This window comes from Fundulus heteroclitus, unplaced genomic scaffold (genome assembly GCF_011125445.2).
Source record: "Fundulus heteroclitus isolate FHET01 unplaced genomic scaffold, MU-UCD_Fhet_4.1 scaffold_158, whole genome shotgun sequence".
In the NCBI taxonomy this organism is placed as follows: domain Eukaryota; kingdom Metazoa; phylum Chordata; class Actinopteri; order Cyprinodontiformes; family Fundulidae; genus Fundulus; species Fundulus heteroclitus.
This window is the reverse complement of record NW_023396570.1, coordinates 387,042-408,442: the sequence shown is the minus strand read 5'-3', so window position 1 is coordinate 408,442 and position 21,401 is coordinate 387,042. Positions and strand designations below refer to the sequence as shown.

General features: G+C 39.1%; 1 protein-coding gene across 1 annotated transcript in view; it reads right to left on the bottom strand.

Annotated features, from left to right (window-relative positions):
- The window catches only part of LOC105922150 (immunoglobulin superfamily member 10-like), a 45,221-nt gene extending 24,231 nt beyond the window's left edge, over positions 1 to 20,990 (bottom strand). The window contains exons 1-3 of the mRNA XM_036129337.1: positions 20,725 to 20,990; positions 19,825 to 20,169; positions 14,784 to 15,128 (exon numbers count right to left, since the gene is read on the bottom strand). Coding sequence (XP_035985230.1) covers positions 14,784 to 15,128; positions 19,825 to 20,169; positions 20,725 to 20,827 — 793 coding nt within the window. The 5' untranslated portion in view covers positions 20,828 to 20,990. The remainder of the gene's footprint in view (positions 1 to 14,783; positions 15,129 to 19,824; positions 20,170 to 20,724) is intronic.
- Positions 20,991 to 21,401: the final 411 nt, after the last annotated feature.

The window sequence follows — 21,401 nt, the reverse complement described above, 5'->3', positions numbered from 1 at the left end:
ATGCTTAGTTCCTGTCATTTTATTTAAATAAAAAAATTATAAAGAAAAGCCAGCAAGTCATCTTTTGCCTGCAATAAGAGATAGTTATGTAAAGTCAGCAATACTACTGTCAGGTGGTGTATTAGAACTTACTCTGAATGTCCTTTTGAAGCAACTCGATCTCTAGTGCAGTTTTTCAAGTTGTGGAGTTCAATTTCTCCTCCTAATTTGTGTTTTTTCAGGTCAAAATACTATTTTTGTTGTTGTTGAAGAAGCCGTTTATATAGGGAACAGATGACACCCTGTGTCACTTTGTGAAAGAAAAAGAAAGGGTGAAACATGCCTCATGCAACAAAAGTAAAAAGAACCTGTTTTTTTTTTTCAGCCTTTTTCTTGGTGGCTGTTATAAACAGACAAACACATCATTTAACAGTGGCTTTTAAAGAGGAAAAAGTGGCTTTTTAAAATAAAGTATAATAATTAAAGGCTATCATTTTGTAGAATATTCTTGTATTTTACTTTTACTTGTCCCCATGTTCTAGTGGGTCCTGTGGAGGCTCTGATATAAAAGAACAAAGTAAATATGAAATTATTAAAATGCAAAAATTCATACTGTAGAAAGTGGTAGAAACATCTACCATGGACAGTATTTATGCATTAATTTGTCTGCTACTTTTTGCCAGCCCTCTCTCTGGCTTTAGCAGACTTTAAGGTGTTCCCTGTCATTTTAATTGACTCAAATTCGGCATAACCTTCCATTAAAAGCTCGTGTTCTGCTTGGGAGAAAAACTGTGGGCGTTCTTTGCTGAACAGCCAATAGCAGCGCTGCTGATCATTGTTTCTACTATCGATACATTTCCCCTTTTAAACAAACGCATGAACGCGCAGTTATCTCAGATAACTCAATCCAGCGATACTAATCATAAACAACAGGTGAGTTCGAAGAACCCAATTAGCCGGATCATGATTAGCCGGATGAAGTCATCTTGGATGTCTCATTTGATCTTGGATGTTTTAAGCAACGTACAAAGAATGGACCCCTGGTTCTGCTGTCATGTTTGTTGGATCTGTAGGAGAGAAACAGAGCAGAGAGGTCAGAGGTCATTTATTAAACTGTTGGTTATTAACCAAACAAACCTGATGGAAGAAGAAGCTGCTGCCTTTTACATGATTGATACTTTAAAGACCTCCCATCAGTCTGAAGGCCAGGGAACCACAACATTCATGTCTTAGATGTTTACCAATACTGTACGACTACAGACAGGACTACAAATCCCACTTGCACATACAAAGACACTCAAGTACACAAAGATACCATTTAATGACAAACAAACTTTTATAAAGACATTCATCAAAACCAGTCTAGATCTGTGGTTTAAAGTGATTATGTTCAGGTGGATCTAATTCCTGGTCTTCATCAGTTTTATCTCTTCCTTTTTCTTCTCTCATTGTGACCGACATATTTAGCTACAATGTCGCCATTAGCAGCCAGCGACAAAGACCATTGATGAGGACATAGATGGTTTCCATCAACAATCAAACGATCTCTTAGAACCCAACATTTTTCCAGCGATACTTCACCTGCAGAGGCAGACGAGATGAAGAAGGAAGTCAGTAGGAACAGCAGCGAAGTCGTCGCTAAATGGTCCATTTCCTGGTTTCTACTGTCCCAAAGTTTCATGTATTTACCTTAAATCAATAATATGATTTTAACTCAACAGTTTAATTCGCCACTCTGAACCTAATTAGATTAGCTGTTTGTCTCACCTCTAACAAAGAAAATCTTTACAGTTGTCACACCCCGATAACTGACCTTGCTGTCAGATACGGAAGAAGGAGGAGTTTGATGAAAACAAGCGGTGCGTCCCGTTTATCCTCGGTAGTCGGAGTTCTTGACCTCTGAGTCAGAAAATGTTACTGGGACGAACCTTAAAGTCAGTTTACGAGTGTGAAAGTCGGTGTAACAGGATGGTAGCTGACTTTAGCATTCACGATGGCTGCTACTAGCAGTGACATTGAGGAAAACCTCATACTATGTTTTAGCAGTTCTCTAATATTTATTTAACATTTAGTGAGTCGTACAGGTTTTACATCTCAGTGTTCATCAGACGGGACGTTTCAGCTCCGTTTATTTGCACAAAATACCGCCTAGAACAGCGTTATTGTCATTTTTATCATTTTAACAGTAGCCTTTGTTAAACCAGCAATGAAGGATCACCTCCTACTGTTGTTTAATCTTTCATGTTCAGTTGAACACTTCAGCACAAATTAAAAAAAGACAGATTTTACGATAAAAAGTGACTTAAAAACACAAAAAAAGTGACTTAAAAACACAAAAAAAACTCTGTGACTTAGGTTGGATGTATTTTATGGTGAACAGTAGCTTAGTGTGAGTGTTCATATTTTTTCCTACTGTCAGAAAAGAGGGAAACTGAAAGTCAGAAAGGAGGAGATGATGTAATCTTTGACTCATTGGTTTTGACCTTTGAGGTAAAAGATGGGTAAAGCCGGGCATACACTGTACACTGTACGATAATTTCAGTCATGGTATTCATATACAGCTCAAACTGTACGATGAAACCGCAGGTTTTAAAAGTTCACTGCTCACGATATCTGTCCTCAAACTGTACGGCCCAACGCTCTGATGCGACCTGACTGCTAACACAGTGCGTTCAAAAACCACACGTCGGACTCAGCCCCGTAGAGAGATGGCGCTACTCAGACTCGTCTACCCGGAAGCCAATTGTCAAAAGTAGAAGAAGAAAAAGGCGGAGGTGTCGATGCTCACGTTATATATGAGGCTCATTAGAACAAAACGCGCTGCTTTGGACATTCTAAGAGTTGCTCCTCTTTAGTTTGACTCCATGTCACACGTACCGCCGTCATCCTTTTCTCCTCTCCTATGTTTTTGTTTGAGAAGACGAAGAAGAATCTACTTGTTAGTGCATGCGCAATGCGCGAGGTCAGGGGAAATCAGCTAGTAGACGGTTGTAACACCGCTTCAACAGCAGCACGTGCTCACGATCGATCACAATGACACACGAGGGCTGACTGAATTTCAAACATGGTTGATTTTCAACAAATTCCCATTTCCCATTTCCCATTTCTGTTCGGGAGGTGGACGGTACCCCCCGTATACGACACGACGCAGGACGCACGATCAAGCTGAAACTCGGCCCGATCCAAAAAATTCTCCACGACTGAAGATTCAGCCCGAAAAGGGCAAAAACTCGTACAGCCTATGCCCGGCTTAAGAGGCGTGCCGACAGAGCGGCCATCTTAGGTCAGACCCAGCTGCGGTCAGACAGAACACACGTCAATTCAGGAAAATGTACTTTATGTTTTCAGACACTTTGAATCTGGTGAATTCTCAACCGATTTCCAGATAAATTAGCTGACTAAAAACGTCACCCCTTTAGGGGCTACATAAGATCAATTGATTTAATGAAATGATTGTCTAACTTAAAAAATAATTTCGATTTTGTATTGACAGTATCAAATTCTAGCCTGGGTGCCATTCCGAACTTAGTCCCGCCCACAACGTTTTGGTCGGGATGTTCGGTCTGGCATTGCTCAATAGTAGCGCGAGTATGCTCGTCCAATATCTGGCGGGCCAATCAAATTGTCAGGGCGGGCTTTATACGATGATGGACAGATGATCAACAGTAACGTAATCAACCACGTCACCAAAGCGCGCTAGGGTTGTGATGGCTGCTTCTGGAGAGGGTATGTGCATTCGCCTTTATTGTTTTTCTGAAAAATGAGGTTCGTGTGTTGAATGACTCCTTGTTTCCTTACATTCTTTTTGCAACACCGGCAAAAATCGTTCGTGCTCATCTTCTTACGTCCGGCGGAGCGAGGAGGGGGGGGGGGGTTTGCGGGGAGAGACAAGCTTTGCGCGGACCCTGCCATTCACTATATGCACGCGCAAAAGCAACAACAAAAAAAACGCGTATTACCGTCAAATAAACATGCAAGCATATCGAGTTAGGTTTTTTTTTTTTATTGAAATGTTGGCGAGGCACTGCGGGAAACCCTGTCTTATTCTAGGCTACTTCTTTTGCAGTTGAGTTCTGTTGACAACAACTATGCGTCGCTTAACATACGTCACACACTCCGTTGCTCTTATTGGTTGTAGGTCTATCCAATTGAGTGCAGAGGCATTTTTTTTCCTGGTTCGTTCGAAACACGCCCCATAATCACAGCTCTATGGAGCAGTATCAGACTCAAATTCTGACTAGAATTGAGTATGACTACGTTAGGCTAATCAAACTCCGTCCCAGGAAGCCCGACTTTTACTCCACTTATGGGTGTGCAAATAAAATGACACTAGGAACCAGATCCTGGGGAATTACCTTCCATGACTAAGATTTTATGATAGATAATCCTCATGCTTTACAGTTACAGGTTTTCTGGCATAAACACAATGTGTGCTAATGGGTAGCAGGGATGGAAGTAGAGAAAAGTACATTAAACACCCTGATTTCTAAAACAAATCAACAACACACACGTATATATATATATATATATATATATATATATATATATATATATATATATATATATATATATATATATATATATATATATATATATATATAAACATAACAAAACAAAGTGGCCCTAAAGTACTGGACAGACACGACTTATGGGAAAAAATGAAAAAAAAAGCGGAAAAAAACGACTTATGGGAAAAAAATAATAGAGTATTTTTCTTTTTGCTATGATTTTGTAATCTCTTTGATTCTAAGATGCATTATTCATTTTTTTGTTTATTTTTTTTCCTCCGCATTGCGGTTTGTATTATATAATTTTTAAATGCTGTTATTGGCACCTTTGCTCTCACTTGTTTGTATATAGTTTTGCTCCTATGTAGATCAGTGCTGCTGTCATCACATACTCTTAAAAAGTGTCAGATTGTCACTGATGAGTATATGTTTTTACTACAGTTTAAAGTGCGATTTGTAAATGTACATGAAGTAGGAAGCTACCCTGTTGGGTCTGATTAATGATAAAAAGTATTATGAGTAGTCTATGAAAATAAATATCATATATATATATATATATATATATATATATATATATATATATATATGGGAGAGAGAGAGAGAGAGAGAGAGAGGAGAGAGATGTGTGTGTATAATTCTTTTGTGTTTATTATATTAATATGTAACTGCACTCTCATCCAGTTTGACTTCAGTTTAAATTGCTTTGGTTCTGAATAAATATGAGTAATCTGACTGAAAGGTCACCAGCATTGTGAACATATGATTAAAATCAGATCTGAGCTGCCTCCTATTCATTCTGAAAGGTTCTGTCTGATCTCTGGTCTGACCCAAGATGGCCGCCCTGTAGGCACGTCAGCCCAGCGGCCGGTGTCGTTGTGCCAAACGACTTATCCCTGCCAGAATTTGTATCCCCTGCGTCGGGAGAGTGCTTGAAATCTATAAAACTTTTAATCTCCAGCTTTATGAAGTCTAAATATTTTTAAACATCACATTTGAATAAAATTAAATTGACTTTTTTAAACTCTTATCACATTCTTCTATTTTTAAAAGCGACATATCTCGTTTTCTTAATATGGTTAATATATATGGTTATTGGTTGAATTAAAATCTTATTAGATCAGATCATTTTGGCTGTACCTTTACTCTGTTCATTTGAAATCCGCTTTATATGATCCATTCATGCGGTTCATTTCATTTTTTTTCACTACCTGTGAAAATACATTGAATGATCAGTAAATTAATTTCCATTCCAACTATTTTTCAATTGTATGTTTGTAGGTGTGGTCTATTTTTATAAGGTCATGGTAGTCAAGCAGGACCTCACTGCCTCTCTTCCTGGCCTGCCTCCCTGTCCTTTCTGCTGTTGGGGAAGGGGTAGAGGCTGAGGTCGTGACCCCCCCACCAGTAGTGGCAGACGAGCTGCTGGCCACAACCAGGGGAGGACTGATATTGTGCTGCCCCTGAAGTGCAGCATCAAGCAGCTCATACTCCTGCCAGGTGGCAGCAGTCACACCACCAGCCTCAACCCCCTGCTCAGTAGGTGGGTCTCCGAGCTCCTGAAAAATGGTTTATCATTTTAGGGTTTTCTTCACTACAGCTTTTAATTCCGATCCAATATGAAAGTGATATTTTAACCCGTCTCATTTCTAAAGGAGTTTCTCCAGCCTCTACTAAAAGAGCGTTAATGGGGGTAGTCTTAGTTGCTCCAATAGCTATTCGTAATGCCCTATATTGTAATTTATCTACTATTTGTAATAATGATTTTGCTGCTGCTCCATATTCCATACATCCATAATCCATAAATATTCAATAGTGACTGCTTATCAGCCCCCCAATCATTCCCAGCCACGGCTTTCATGAGGTTTATTACTTTTTGCATTTTGTTGCTAACTGCTTAATATGCATTTTCCATGTATTTGAACTATCTAACCATAATCCTAAATATTTGAATTCTGCTACTCTTTTTATAGGTTGCTCATATAATTTTATTTCTCCTATATCATTATTTCTTTTATTACTGAAAATCATATAACAGGATTTACTTACTGACAATTTGAATCCCCATTCATATGACCATTTTTCTATTTTATTAACTGCTCTCTTTATATTTTTTACTACATGTAAGACATTCCCTCCCATCATCCATATGGCTCCATCATCTGCATAAAGCGCTGACTTAATGCATTCATCTAGATTTCAGAATATATCATTAATCATAATATTAAAAAGTACAGGACTAATTACACTCCCTTGAGGAGTGCCGTTAGATACATACATCCCTGGCGCAGCTGCAAGATTAAGAGGAGTACAGTAATAACAGGTACTTCCCAGTGATCTCTGTTTCTTGCATGTGCGGTGCATTCTGGGAAAGCGGTCAGTCTGAAGAACGCACAAGTCTGCTCTGATGCATGCTCGATAAAGAGGGCGGGCGAGAACAACATCCGGGGATTCGACGCGTTCTCGATTGGCGTTCTCAGCATTGGAACAGTGCTCGGTCTGAGGCTGATGACGTGTCACGAGCACACGAGAACGCTCAAGAACGCATATTGAGAAAGGGCCAATGTCTATGGCTCAGGCAAGCTGCATGGGAAACAACGCGACATCTCACCACACCAAACCGACCTGAGTGAATTTCAGTGTACCACTGCCTCTACAGAGATTCACCACAGCATCAACGCTTAAAATAGAACTTTTTAATACACAATCCCGCACAAACAAAGCTTCTTTCCTACAAGACCACATCACGAACAAGAGATTAGACTTCATGTGTCTCACAGAAACATGGCTCCAGTCAGGGGTCTGCTCAGCTCTAATGAAGTCTGCCCCCATGGTGATGCCCTACCATACCTCATGGAACTTCTCACCCCACAGACCTCAACGCGCACCCTCCGATCTACCTCTAACACTTCTTTGGTATAATTAGAGACACTCATCTCTTCCAGGAGAATCTGATCTTAGATCCTCATCCTGCAGAGAGTCAGACTGTCAGATGCACCCGGTTACCCTCGGTTTAACGTCATGAGACCATGCCGCAGTGAAATGTGACTTTCAGGGTTTCCTCTAAGATTAAACTGAGGTGGTGGGCTGTCCAGGGATGGATCTTCCAGATCTGCTAGTTCTAGATCTGCTAGCTGCTAGTGGCTACTGCTGGCACCAGCCCCGGATTTAACTCACATCATCCATGAGCATTTCCATCATGTAATGACTTCAGAGTTAAAGGCTGTCTGAGATCAGCGCTGAAATCCAAAGCTCCTCTCCTTCCCACAATGAAGTTCTCACAGTTGACTACATGAAAGATCAAGGAACAGGCGCTTGAGATTATTACTCATTAAGGGTATTAAAATGGAGCCTCATGTTGTCTTTTTTGTGAAACAGATACCAAAGTATAACTTTACCTGACATTCCTCTTTTTAATGCAGAAAGAAGGCTTCTTCTCTTCTTCTCATAAAATACAAGTTTATTCACATCATTTTATAACTTTCTTCTCAATAAGAAATAATTGACACTCTTATTTTGGTAGTCTCAGGCTAAAAGGTTTGCTCCAGAACTCCTCTCTGGCAGCTCCAGCCTCAGCATCCTTCTACTGATCTTCTCACCGTCTCTCCTCCTCCTAACCATCTCAGTCTGGCTTTGTCTCCAGAACATCTACCATGATCTGTCCTCTGATGGACTCATCCTCATCCTCTCCATCTTCGTCTCTCCCAGAGAACCTCATCATCTTCATCTCTGCTGCCTCCAGCTCTGCCTCCTCTCTGTCTTCTCTCTCTTTACACTCAAACATTGTATCAACATGTTTTCCATCAAACATGCATGTTAGAAACATCTGGTAGATGATTAGTCCTCCTGATCCAGTCCACAGAGCAGTGCTGTGATTGACCCGTCTGACCTCTCTGCTTGGTGTCGGTTCTTCTCCTGCAGATCAGAGGAACATCAGAGCAGAACCTGGAGACAACGTCCCTCTGCCATGAAGAGTTCCTCACAGCAACGCCTTCACAGCTGCTGAGGGGAGAAGACATTACCCAGAGGATGAGGAGGTTCTCTGCAGAGATGAGACCATACAACAGCTCCATCCTCCAAGAACCAGAACCAGGTGGTTCTGATGGAGACATGAAAGATGGAGACATGTCTGGTTCTGAAGGACGTGGTGACTGATGATGAAGGAACTGATGGGTCGTTCAGAGGAACAAGAAGAAGAGATCTGCTTTAAAGACTGATCCAGTCAGCATCTTCATCCTGGATGTAGCTCCTCCTCCTCTAGGTAGGTCCTTCACTCTATTGCTGGGTCGGTTTTATTTATTATTAATTATACAACCAGGCATTTTTATGGCAGTTGGTTGTGTAATAAAATAAAAACCACCACATGGTGTTTTTTTTTTATGATATTTATAATTTATTCATGATGTAATCTGGTAGTGAGCCACCCTGACGTCTCTACAGCCAACAGAGTCAAGGATAGTTCTCCAATCAGCTCCCTGTAGAAAATATAAAGTTTATTAAATAATTCCTGTTGATCTCATTTTAGGACAGTAACAAGCTCAGCATCAACTAATAGAAAATATGTTTCTAACATGTATGAAACAGAATTAAATACAGTCATAGTCAATAAAAGAGAATATTATTGAAAACGTTTTTTAACTTCAGTAACTGATCTCTCAGTGAAACACATTATGTAGATTAATTACACACTGACTGATGTATCAAGGCTTTATTTCTGTTAATTATGATGATTTTCCGCTTCTGGCAATGAAACAACAATTTAAGATTAAAATATTACATCAGAGCGATAAATACATCTTAATACAGAAATGTGGGCTTCATTAGAAGTATGTTTAATACCTGCTTAAAGGTTTTATTTCACCAAACGCGCTGCAGCATTTTAACAGTAGTTTTAGCTATCGACCTCTAGCAGAAACAGTATTTCTATGTTTTATTGTAAATCTTTATTTCTTTCATAGAAAGCCTGTTGGAAACAACATAGGATTAATTATCTTTGCCATCTTGGTCAGAAACTTCTCCACTAAATCACAGCCTTGAATTCTGTAGACATAAACCAATGTGATCAAGTCTCATCAGCTTCACTCACTGTCATGATAATCCTTGATCAGAGGCTTCATCAGTGTGTATCATTAGTTTGATCTTGACTGTTTTATTTTTATACATCAGAAACACTTTGGGTGAGAATCTGTGAGCCTGTAGTTCCTCTATAGGACAGCAGGGGGCAGTCAATGGGAAGAAGTCGATAAAATGTAGATATTTATTTACATAATCTCTACAAGTAGTGACATTAGGTCTGCTTGGGAAGGACTTTTTAAGAGTCTTGGGAAAATTAATCTTAATACTTTTATATTTTCCAGTAACCATTTAATAAATCATGTTATTCTACAGCAAGCAGAGGAATGATGGATGTTTTCAGCTCATGGATCAGATCTTCATGTCTCTGTTTCTGCAGAGCTGACAGAGAATTAGCCTTAAATCTGGAGGCTGTGGAGGAAGTCTCAGTTTTTAGCTCTGGAATAATAACGCTATTGTTTTAATTTAGATGAGAAAGTCTAACGTTTTTTCTGTCAGTGTTGTATTATGAGTTGTGATGATTAACTTTATACTGGTGACTATTAATGAGGTAAATCAGAAACAGGCTAATAATTCACAGTATGAGTTACTTTGGGGTAAATTTTAAAACATGTTAATCATTATTTACCTGATACTTACATTCAAAAAGGTAATTTGAATACTTTATATTGACAAAATGCCCTATTAGTTAATTAAGGTAGCAAATGATGCGGTGAAACACAGTGCTTGAAAATTGATAAAACATCATGGCAGGATTAAATATTTAGTTTTAAGTCAGTCTGGAGGAATTACAATTAACAGCCGATCACTTTTTCCCAAATTTCTTCTGATTTTCTTTGATGACGGAAATAAAAATTTAATTTGATTCAATCAAGTTTATTAATCCCAAAAGGGTCATTAGTTAACAGCAGCATGACTACAACAGCAAATACACTAATCACACATTAACGACATACAAGCAGTCAGCATGTGACCATAAACCCCAGAAGATCCACACAAAGCTCTGACGCTTGATAGCAGAAGGGATGAAAGATGTGGAGCGATGGTTCATCTTCCACAGCGTATAATGAGGAGAGGCCAGGAAACTTTCTGCTTTCTGAGCTGTTTGCTGGTTGTAGAAAACATTAAAGTCTCTGTTTCACACTGATGACTTTATAACAGGTTATTATAATGTTGTTCAGGATAATCCTGTCTTTAACTGTCAGATTGAGAAACCAACAGATAAAAGAAAAACTTAAACTGAATAAAAGTGATAAAATCTACACAAGATGACCGGCGTGACCCCCCCCACACACACACACACACACACACACACACACACACACGTTTAATGTACATAGTGAGGACCGTGCCTCTACTTCCTCAGACTTCCATTAATTTTCACACTTTCTATGGCCTGACTCTAACCTAAACCCTAAATGACCCCTTAATCCTAAATAAAATGATAAATGGACTGACCTTATATAGAGAGAGCTTTTCCAGTCATGCTGACCACCCAAAGCCCTGTACATTATAGCCACATTCATCCAGTCACTCTCACTAACGCACACATTCATAAACAGTCCTAAACTTAACCCCTGACCCAGAACAGTGAGGAGGTTTATATGCTCCTCACTTTACATCTAATTCTCACTTAAATTAACATAAAATGTTCTCACTCAGTAAAAGTAAAAGAACACACACTTTTATCCAAACGTACACAGCTTATGTCAAACACCTTCTGATTCTGGTATGTTTAACTAAACTTTTAAAGATATTAATACATCTTACCAGAGGTCACCAAAGGTCAACCCCTTCCTGCATTACTCAGATCAAATTTAATGCTCTCACTCTATTGTGACACATTTGTTCTGGTTTCCTTTGAAAATAATGATAAAGTTTACCCCCAATCCTACTAGTGTCTAGAACCTGCAGCTTCATGATGTCTATAAAATATTTCTGGTTTCCAGAATCTTTGTTACCATAATGAACTTTTTGATGAGACAAAGTCTCAGAATTCACCAGATTACACAAAACCTGCAGAGACAACATCATGATCTCAGTGACTTGGTGGATAAATTGTAGAATTGAGTTTATTCATCAAAATGTTGAAGCTAACTGCTCAGAGCATCATTACCGCTGCATCAGGAAGTCTGCGTGTATAAATTTATACGTTGACCATATAAGGAGTTCCTTTGAATCAGAATTTCTCCTCCAACTTGTTCTGAAGGACGAAGCTCTGAGAAACATTTCCATCAACTCATGTGGAAACTTTAGTTTCCTCCAGAGAAGAGGTGAGTTTATTCATTATTACGTCTTTTTATAAATATAAATATCTAGGATTGTGTGCGACTTTATTAAAGGCCTGCTGTGGATCATCTACGCTGATTTCAGCTGAACTGTAGAACATGTGGGATTGATGGTGAGGAATTTCGTATTAAAAATGTTTCAGCTAATTTGCAAGTTATTCCAGCCTCTAAGTGACGCATTCTGTAAACCAATCAGCAGAGGCTCATCATTCAGATAGATTATTACTGAGGTTAAAGTTAATGTGAGGAAGTTATGTCTTTATGTGATAATGAAGAAATGAAAAGTAAAATTCAACTTATAAAATAATGTTTAGTTTTAACAAGATGACTCCTAGAAATATAAAACCTGCCTTCAACAGAATCAAGTGCAGCTATAAAAACTTTAGGAACAACAGATAAGTCATTAATCCATGTATCAAATGTAAATAATGTTCTGTTTTGTTTAATAAATGTTTCATTTGAGGAAAACTTGTCGTCATTGTTTAGTTATTTTATCCCGGTCAATGTCAAACTGTGTTCAGAGAATGCAACACAATGCTCAAAATAATTACTATTTAGATTTTCATTACTTTATCAATAACAGACCAGTTTAAAGCATCTAAACTCATTCAAGTGAGTGAAGATGTTATTATAAAGAGAGAAATATGAACTATTTATTAAAACTAAACATTTCATCCGACTCCATGATCTTTTTCTCTTCACTCCAAGCCAGAAACTAACATCTGCTTACATCACGTTTAAAATTTATATTTTAAACATGATTTTTTTCATATTTGGAAGTGCTCTGAACAGCAGGAACAACGTTTGATATAGCATTAGGAAATTAAAGGAACGCCATAGGACAGATGATGGTTTAGAATGATTATAGTTTGAAAACATGAATCTAAAACCTTCAAATCCAAACCTTACAGATAAAGTTCAGTAAATATTTACTTTAATAAAGATTACATTTACTGTGCACTCACCACCATCTCCAAAATGTAGAATGTGTCACTATTTAACGGCCATTTGGAAATTATAGACATCAGAAACGGTTCATAAATAACAATTGAATCGATTTTAAGGCAAGCGTAACATTTAACAACCTGAATGAGACGTTTCTCTTAAAACAACATTCAGCAGTGAATAAAGCAGCCATTTGATCCATTACCAGGAGAACCAGAGGAACCAGCGGGTCGGCCCTGAGACCTGAAGTTCTCCTCAGCATGAAGTCAGATAATAACCAGTTAGCTGCTGCTGAAGGCAACTAGAGCTGCACAGTGAGCCGCAGCGGTTCTGCAGAGTGAAATAAGGCATCGCACCCATCAGGCAGATGTGTTCAGTGATGATGAAGATGAAATCAGGACACATTTGAAGGTTTAAATACAGAAACTTCTAAAAGTAACAATACTGTAACAGGATCCTGACATTCAGTCTAAAGCTTTACAGAATAACGAGGCAACAAGTCCAGCCTGGAACGGCTTTTAGAGCAGATCTGGACCAGCTGAGCCATTAAACTCTGCTGAGGTCCAGCTGCTGCTCCAGGAAGCAGGTCTAGATTTGATTTTCTTTTAAGAAAAATAGCAACTATAGCAACAATTATAATTATGGCAGGTACAACAACTCCAACAAACACTCCAGCCCTCTATCCATCAGATCCACGTTTGCTCCCGTCATCAGGCTCCCCTGTAGAACAGAACCAGATAAATCTCATCAGTGAGGTCAGAGGGGACTGAAGAACATCCTCTACTCTCTGAAAGCTGCACTAAGGCCAGCTGCTTCCTACAGAGTCTCATCATCATCATCAGAAAACCTCTGACCAGAGGAGCTTTCTAGAAAAGTGTTGGTGGGAAAACTCTGAGTTTGGAAAAATTCTGGATTTACTTTTTAAAAACAGAGAAAATGTAAACTGAGTATATCTCCATGGTAACAGGCTTTTCCTCTACAAACTGGGTTTCTCCTGGCTGGGCTGAACTGCTCTACCACATGGTTTCACTTTCACAGACTTTAAATTTTATAGCAGAACTATGTGTGGATTTACCTGAGGAGTTATTTTCTGACCTACTTGGTGGGCTGTTACTCCCAGCTATTATTTTATTTGTTGGCAGAGCTTTAAAACTATTAATAAATGCCTACGGTCAAACAAGCAACAGAAAAAACATGAAGTCAGTAATGGCCTCAGCACTGGTCCCTTTCTACAGGCAGATAGGCAGAGAACCGCTTCATCAGCATAATTAGAGACACTCGTCTCTTCCAGGAGAACCTGACCTTAGATCCTCATCCTGCAGAGAGTCCGACTGTCAGATTCAGCCAGCTAACCTCAGTTTAAAGTTATCAGGTGCATAAAACACACAGAACTTATTTCACCTCTGAAAGTGTCTGACCTCTGAGTCGTAAATTTATGCTGGAACGAATCAACAGGTCTGACAAGTTTGTAATGTAACATCTTGTGATGTTTTCAGAGGGAAAGGTGAGCAGCTTCTGCAGGTAAGAACAGTTTCACTTTGGGACAAATTAAAAACTCTGATTGGTCAGTTAGAGACGAGCTTCCATGATTGATTGACAGGAGGCGTCACATCAATGAGTCTGAGGTTGTGAAGCAGAACTCACTGATTCCAAAGTGTTCTATTAGTGTTCCTGGACAAGTTTGGCATAACTTATAAATGAGGTGAGGACGAGAAGCGAGCGCAGAACCGTGGAGAGCATGGGGACACGGGAAAGGGAAGCGCGAGGAGGGTGAGATCAGTGGATTATCTCAAATAAAGAGTTTTTCGATCACCAATATGGACAAAGTCACATGTCCATCAATAACTGCATTAAACTGAAGATAATTCTCTTTCTAGAGTAGAAAACGCAGAGTTAAAATACTCTGAGCTCTCAGATAAACTAGTTTATGGACCTTCTGGATGTTTCACTCTAATGTCAACTCTGATCCAGAGACTAAAAGACAACAACTCACCTGGAGGAGGAACTACATCCAGGTTTATGTAGAGAACCGTCTCTCTGTTGTGGTTTGTTACCGTCTGGATAACTAGACACTCATATGTTCCTCTGTCATCAGTAGAGACGTTCTTCAGAACCAGAGACACGTCTCCATCCTTGATCTGTTCCTCCTGCAGATCCACCCGGTTCTTAAAGGATGGATGCTGGTGTTCTAGATCAAACTGGTTATTTCTGTAGAGAAGAACATATTCTGACCCCAGATCTTTTCTGTCCCACTCTACAGCAACAACAGGTTCACTGTCAGAAGTTCTACATGGCAGAGTGACATTCTGTCCAGGTTCTGCTGTGATGTTTGCTGGGTCTGTAGGAGAGAAACAGAGCAGAGAGGTCAGAGGTCATTGATTAAACTGTTGGTTATTGACCAAACAAACCTGATGGAAGAAGAAGAAGAAGCTGCTGCTTTTAACATTAAATTGTTGAGACTTTAAAGACCTCCCATCAGTGTTAAAGGTACCAATACAGTAGGACTACAGAAAGGACTACAAATCCCAGAATGACTTGCACATACAAAGACAGTTAAGTACGTAAAGCTAGCATTTGATGACAAACTTTTTATGAAGACGTTCATCAAAACCAGTCTAAATCTGTGGTTAAAAGTGATTTTCTTCAGATGGATCAAATTCCTGCTCTTCATCAGGTTTATCTGTTCCTCTTTCTTCTCTCATTGTGACCGACATATTTAGCTACAATGGCGCCACCAGCAAACAGCGACAAAGACCATTGATGAGGACATAGATGGTTTCCATCAACAATCAACTAATCTCCGTGTCTAAGAACAAAATCTCTTTGAACCGAACATTTTTCCAGCGATACTTCACCTGCAGAGGCAGACGAGATGAAGAAGATGGAAGTCAGTTTCAACAGCAGCGAGGTCGTCGCTAAATGATCCATTTCCTGGTTTATACTGTCACAAAGTTTCATGTATTTACCTTAAATCAATAATATGATTTTAACTCAACAAGACAAAATCAGTTTAATTCGGCACTCTAAACCTCACTAGATTAGCTGTTCCTAACAAAGCCTCTAATAAAGAAAATATTTACAGCTCTGACACTCCGATAACTGACCTCGCTGTTAGATACGGAAGAAGGAGGAGCGGGATGAAGACAAGCGGTGCGTTCCATTTATCCTCGGTAGTCGGAGTTCTCGACCTCCGAGTCGGAAGATTTAACTGGAATGGACCCTAAAGTCGGTATTACGAGTCAGAAAGTCGGTGTAACAGGATGGTTCCTGACCTCGGCATTAATGATGGTGCTGCTAGCAGCGACATTGAGTAAAACCTCATACTTTTACTGTTTCTATTATTTATGTTACTTTTAGTGAGTTTACCATTCAGTGTTCATCAGACGGGACGTTTCAGCTCCGTTTATTTGCTCAAAATACCGCCTAGAACAGCGTTATTGTCATTGTTATCATTTTAACAGTAGCCTTTGCTAAACCAGTAATGAAGGATCACCTCCTACTGCTGTTTAATCTTTCATGTTCAACTGAACAGTTCATCACGACAGACCAGTAGCCACTAGTATATGTGTATTTATATCTCATAAGAATTATATTGTTTTAACAAAAAACATATTTTTTTTGGACTACAAGTCCTTTTTTCCATAGTTTGGTCGATCCTACAACTTATAGTCAGGTACGACTTATATCAATAAATGATAATGCATACTGACCAACATGAACCAAGGAGTAAATATTACCGTTTATAGCCTCAAGACGGGATGCAACATATTTGCCCTTTTTTCTATGGTTGTGTTATTATGGTGGAGATGTTTTAACCAGAAAAAGTATAGAAATGCTATCCTCTGCAAGAAGACATGCAGTCCTGGTGTATAAAGGTATAAAGGGGTATAAAGTAAGCGTACAACTCAGGATGTATAAAAATGAACATTGCATAACAGACTGAAAATCCACACAAACGTTTGACCTGACATGAAAATGTGTGGCAGCCACAGCAACTATTTGATCAATAATACCAAACAACCAAACACCAAAACCTGCAGTCACATGATGATGGATGACCTATTAACCAGTTCAGACTGCCCAGAGAAATAATTTTTGAACTGGCTCCAGAATTACAGAGGGAAACCAGGAAGAACTGTGCATTGCTGGTGCCATTTTGCTGTCCATGAGATGATCTTATCCTTATTATTTAGATACATGAAAGTTCCCTAAACTATGGATTAGTGATGCAAACAAATAATTGACTTACAGTTAATTGCCAATAATTGGTCAATTAGCTTAAAATTTGTTCCATCCGATTACCTGATAACGTTAGACCTTCTTTCAGTGTTGTAGTATTGCCCGTATCCAGAAGAGGGCGCTGTCGGTCATTCTAAAGTGGAACCAGACCGTAGTAGTAAGAGAGAAAAAAGTAATGGCGGATGCAAATGGAGTCCAGTGTAGGGTTACTTTTTTACTGTTTATTGAGGATGCAAAATGCTCTTTATGTGATTCTGTTCTTAAATAAACCCTTCAACAAGCTCCTTAACATGTCAGCTAAATAGCTTCCAGTCAGCCGGGCTGCATGGCGGAGCAGAGTCAGTTCCTCAACCAAAACCCTCTGATGTACAGAAGGCAACGATGTGATTACAGAGAAGTAGAGGGCATTATCCGAAAAATTGTAACGTGTCAGAAAAAGACATGATGCCAAATTTGCTCAGTTTATGGTAAAGGACTTTGTGTTGATGAGAAGTGTTCCATATATTTTATTCTATTCAACTTATTGGTTTCTATCCAGTAACTTAATAGAATCCTGTTTAGTTGTATTCTATAAATATGTCCAAGTTTAATAATGTGTGAGAAAACCTCAGTTTCTGTTTATTCAGTCAGTATTTAATACAGGTGGCACAATAAACTTAAATATAATGACGTTCCTTGTTTTAAATCCAGCACAGTGTAAACAAATTAGCCCTCCATGTAATGGAAAGACTAACTTGATACTAGAGAAAATGGCTGCGCATTAATCATTCGTTAGTCCATCGATAAGAACAATCAACTTTAGATGAACTCATTAAATCGATAATTTGTATCTCTGCTGTGGATCATTTACAGCAATGAGCCAGATTTTACCAGAGCTAAACTGTATTTATATCGCTATAATCCTGCTGGACCCAGGATTCCACTTTATTATAATAATTGTATGCCTGTGGAATAAGGCATGAAATATTATATTTATATTATTATGTATAATTATTTTTTAATCTCATTATAGTAGTTGAGTCTGGAACAAAATAAGAGCAGACTCCGTGGCGATGGCTGACTTGAGCTAGCTAGACAAGCTCCCTCCAAATTCTTCCATCAGCAAAGTCCTACAGTCCCAACGCTGTCATCGTTCTGTCTGAATATGAAATGCCAAACTGCTCAAAATTGTATTAATAAAACATTATGAAATAATTATCTACTGGAATAAATAAGAGATAAATATACAAAGTTACAACGAAATTGTAAAATAACTGAATGCTTAAAAAAATAATCAAATTTTTAAGAAGTATTTTTCATTCTTGAACAATGTGTGTAATAATATAAAATGTATTTCACATTAATTTGTTCACAATATACAGAATTATTGTTGAGGCATTTTTATTTAATAGAATCAGTTTGTGTTACCAAATGTTAATTTTTAAAGTAATCTTTTATTTCATAATGACACTTATCAGCAGAATCACTTCTCCTGCCAATCAAGGCAAACGGGCGAGGAGGGGTGAGTCGTATGATCGGCTGCTTCTTTACCCAGACCAAAACAATCCAACACAGAGTTTGCAGTCAGACCTGAAGGGTGCACTGTGTTCTCCCATGGAGCTGTCCATGGAACACCCAGGAAAAACTAAATCACTTTTTAAAGGGTAGCTCACCCGAAATTAATTTTTTTTGCTAATAAACTGTTAACAAGGTTGTCATATAGTACAGTCTACACATCCTGGTCATAATTTCTACAATTTACTGCATATTTGTTGAAAACTTTCAGTGTGGTGCCATCCTAAGGTTCAACAAGTGTCTTGGATTGAATTTAGAATTAGTGTTTCTATTGGTTTTTGTGACATCACTTGGAGAAACTGACAAGTTAGCATCTCTGCCACTATAGGGTATAACAGCAGCTCCGTCTTCTGCCTCGGTAGTGAGTTGGAAGAGTTTTGTGGTCCCTCTATTGATTTTTCAGGTTAGCAATTTACTTGCTTGGCGTTCACTTAGTTTATTTAGCATTTATTTAGCTTTTACTAGTAGCCCAGCCGCCCCAGCCCTTGTTTTTTAGTATGAACCCGGCTGGATATTGCATTCTGTTTACCTTGCGGTTTGGAGATTTTATTTTGTATTTTCCCCAAATAGACGTGTTTTACTTTGTCAAAGTGTTGATTTTCCTGTCTGACTCATTGATTTCCCATCAAAATGCTGAGAAGCTCTGACTAAAATACAGCCAGGGTCTACCTTGGTTGGAGCTATGGAGGAAAACTCCAAGTCAGTCTACTTTGGCGCCTTTAACTTAGAGCAGATCTAATTTCTACAACGCAATTTACCGTTGCATCGAACGGATCAGAGGGTTTGGTGTATTTCGGCCTTCATACACCTATACGCAGATCAGTAGGACACTTTGGGTTAAGTGCCTTGTCCAGGGGCACATCTACATATTAAATGGGGAAGCTGGAATCAAACTCACAACATTCCCATTATAAGACAACTACTCTATGCACTCATCCACAGCCCCCTCCCACTCCACTAAAAATCACATCACATGATCAGAGTTAATGATAGAAACTCATGACATGTGACTGGTTCAGGGGGCAAAGACTGGTAGAAGCTGTTACCATGGTGATACATTACACTTAAACTTATCTCTCTCTCTCTGGAGGACAAAACCAGGACTTTTCCTAACAAATAGTTAAAATACTCAAACCTCTCAGATAAACTAGTTTCTGGACCTTCTGGATGTTTCACTCTAACATCAACGACCAGGCAGTTGTCGTCAACGCTGATTTAGAGACTAAAAGGCAACAACTCACCTGGAGGAGGAACTACATCCAGGTTTATGTAGAGAACCGTCTCCCTCCTGTTGTTTGTTTCTGTCTGGACGACTAGACACTCATATGTTCCTCTGTCATCAGTAGAGACGTTCATCAGAACCAGAGACACGTCTCCATCCTTAATCTGTTCCTCCTCCAGATCCACCCTGTTCTTGAAGGATGGATGCTGGTTTTCTAGATCAAACTGGTTATTTCTGTAGAGAAGAACATATTCTGACCCCAGATCTTTTCTGTCCCACTCTACAGCAACAACAGGTTCACTGTCAGAAGTTCTACATGGCAGAGTGACATTCTGTCCAGGTTCTGCTGTGATGTTTGTTGGGTCTGTAGGAGAGAAACAGAGCAGAGAGGTCAGAGGTCATTTATTAAACTGTTGGTTATTAACCAAACACACCTGATGGAAGAAGAAGAAGAAGAAGCTGCTGCTTTTAACATTAAATCGTTAATACTTTAAAGACTTCCCATCAGTCTGAAGGCCAGAGCACCACAACATTCATGTCTTAAAGGTTTACCAATACAGTAGGACTACAGACAGGACTACAAATCCCAGAATGCACTTGCGCACACAAAGACAGTCAACACGCAAAGCTGCCATTTAATGACAAACAAACTTTTATAAAGACGTTCATCAAAACCAGTCTAGATCTGTGGTTTAAAGTGATTTTCTTCAGATGGATCAAATTCCTGCTCTTCATCAGTTTTATCTGTTCCTCTTTCTTCTCTCATTGTGACCGACATATTTAGCTACAGTGACGCCACCAGCACACAGCGACAAAGACCATTGATGAGGACATAGATGGTTTCCATCAACAATCAACAAATCTCCGTGTCTAAGATCAAAATCTCTTTGAACCGAACATTTTTCCAGCGATACTTCACCTGCAGAGGCAGACGAGATGAAGAAGATGGAAGTCAGTTTCAACAGCAGCGAGGTCGTCGCTAAATGATCCATTTCCGGGTCTCTACTGTCCCAAAGTTTCATGTATTTATCTTAAATCAATAATATGATTTTAACTCAACAAGACACAATCGGCTTTATTCGGCGCTCTAAACCTCACTAGATTAGCTGTTTGTTCTACCACTAACAAAGATAATATTTACAGCTCTGACACTCCGATATCTGACCTCGCTGTTAGATAAGGAAGAAGGAGGAGCTGGATGAAGACAAGCGGTGCGTCCCATTTGTCCTCCGTAGTCGGAATTAGCGACCTCCGAGTCGGATGATTTAACTGGAATGGACCCTAATGTCGGTATTACGAATCTGAAAGTCGGTGTAACAGGATGGTAGCCGACCTCGGCATTCATGATGGTGCTGCTAGCAGCGACATTGAGTAAAACTTCATAAAACTTCATACTTTATGTAACAAGTAGTCAGTCGTACAGGTGCTACATTTCAGTGTTCATCAGACGGGACGTTTCAGCTCCGTTTATTTGCACAAAATACCGCCTAGAACCGCGTTATTGTCATTGTTATCGTTTTAACAGTAGCCTTTGCTAAACCAGTAATGAAGGTTGTTTGTTAAAACAATGTAATGCTTTTAAGATGTATAAATACA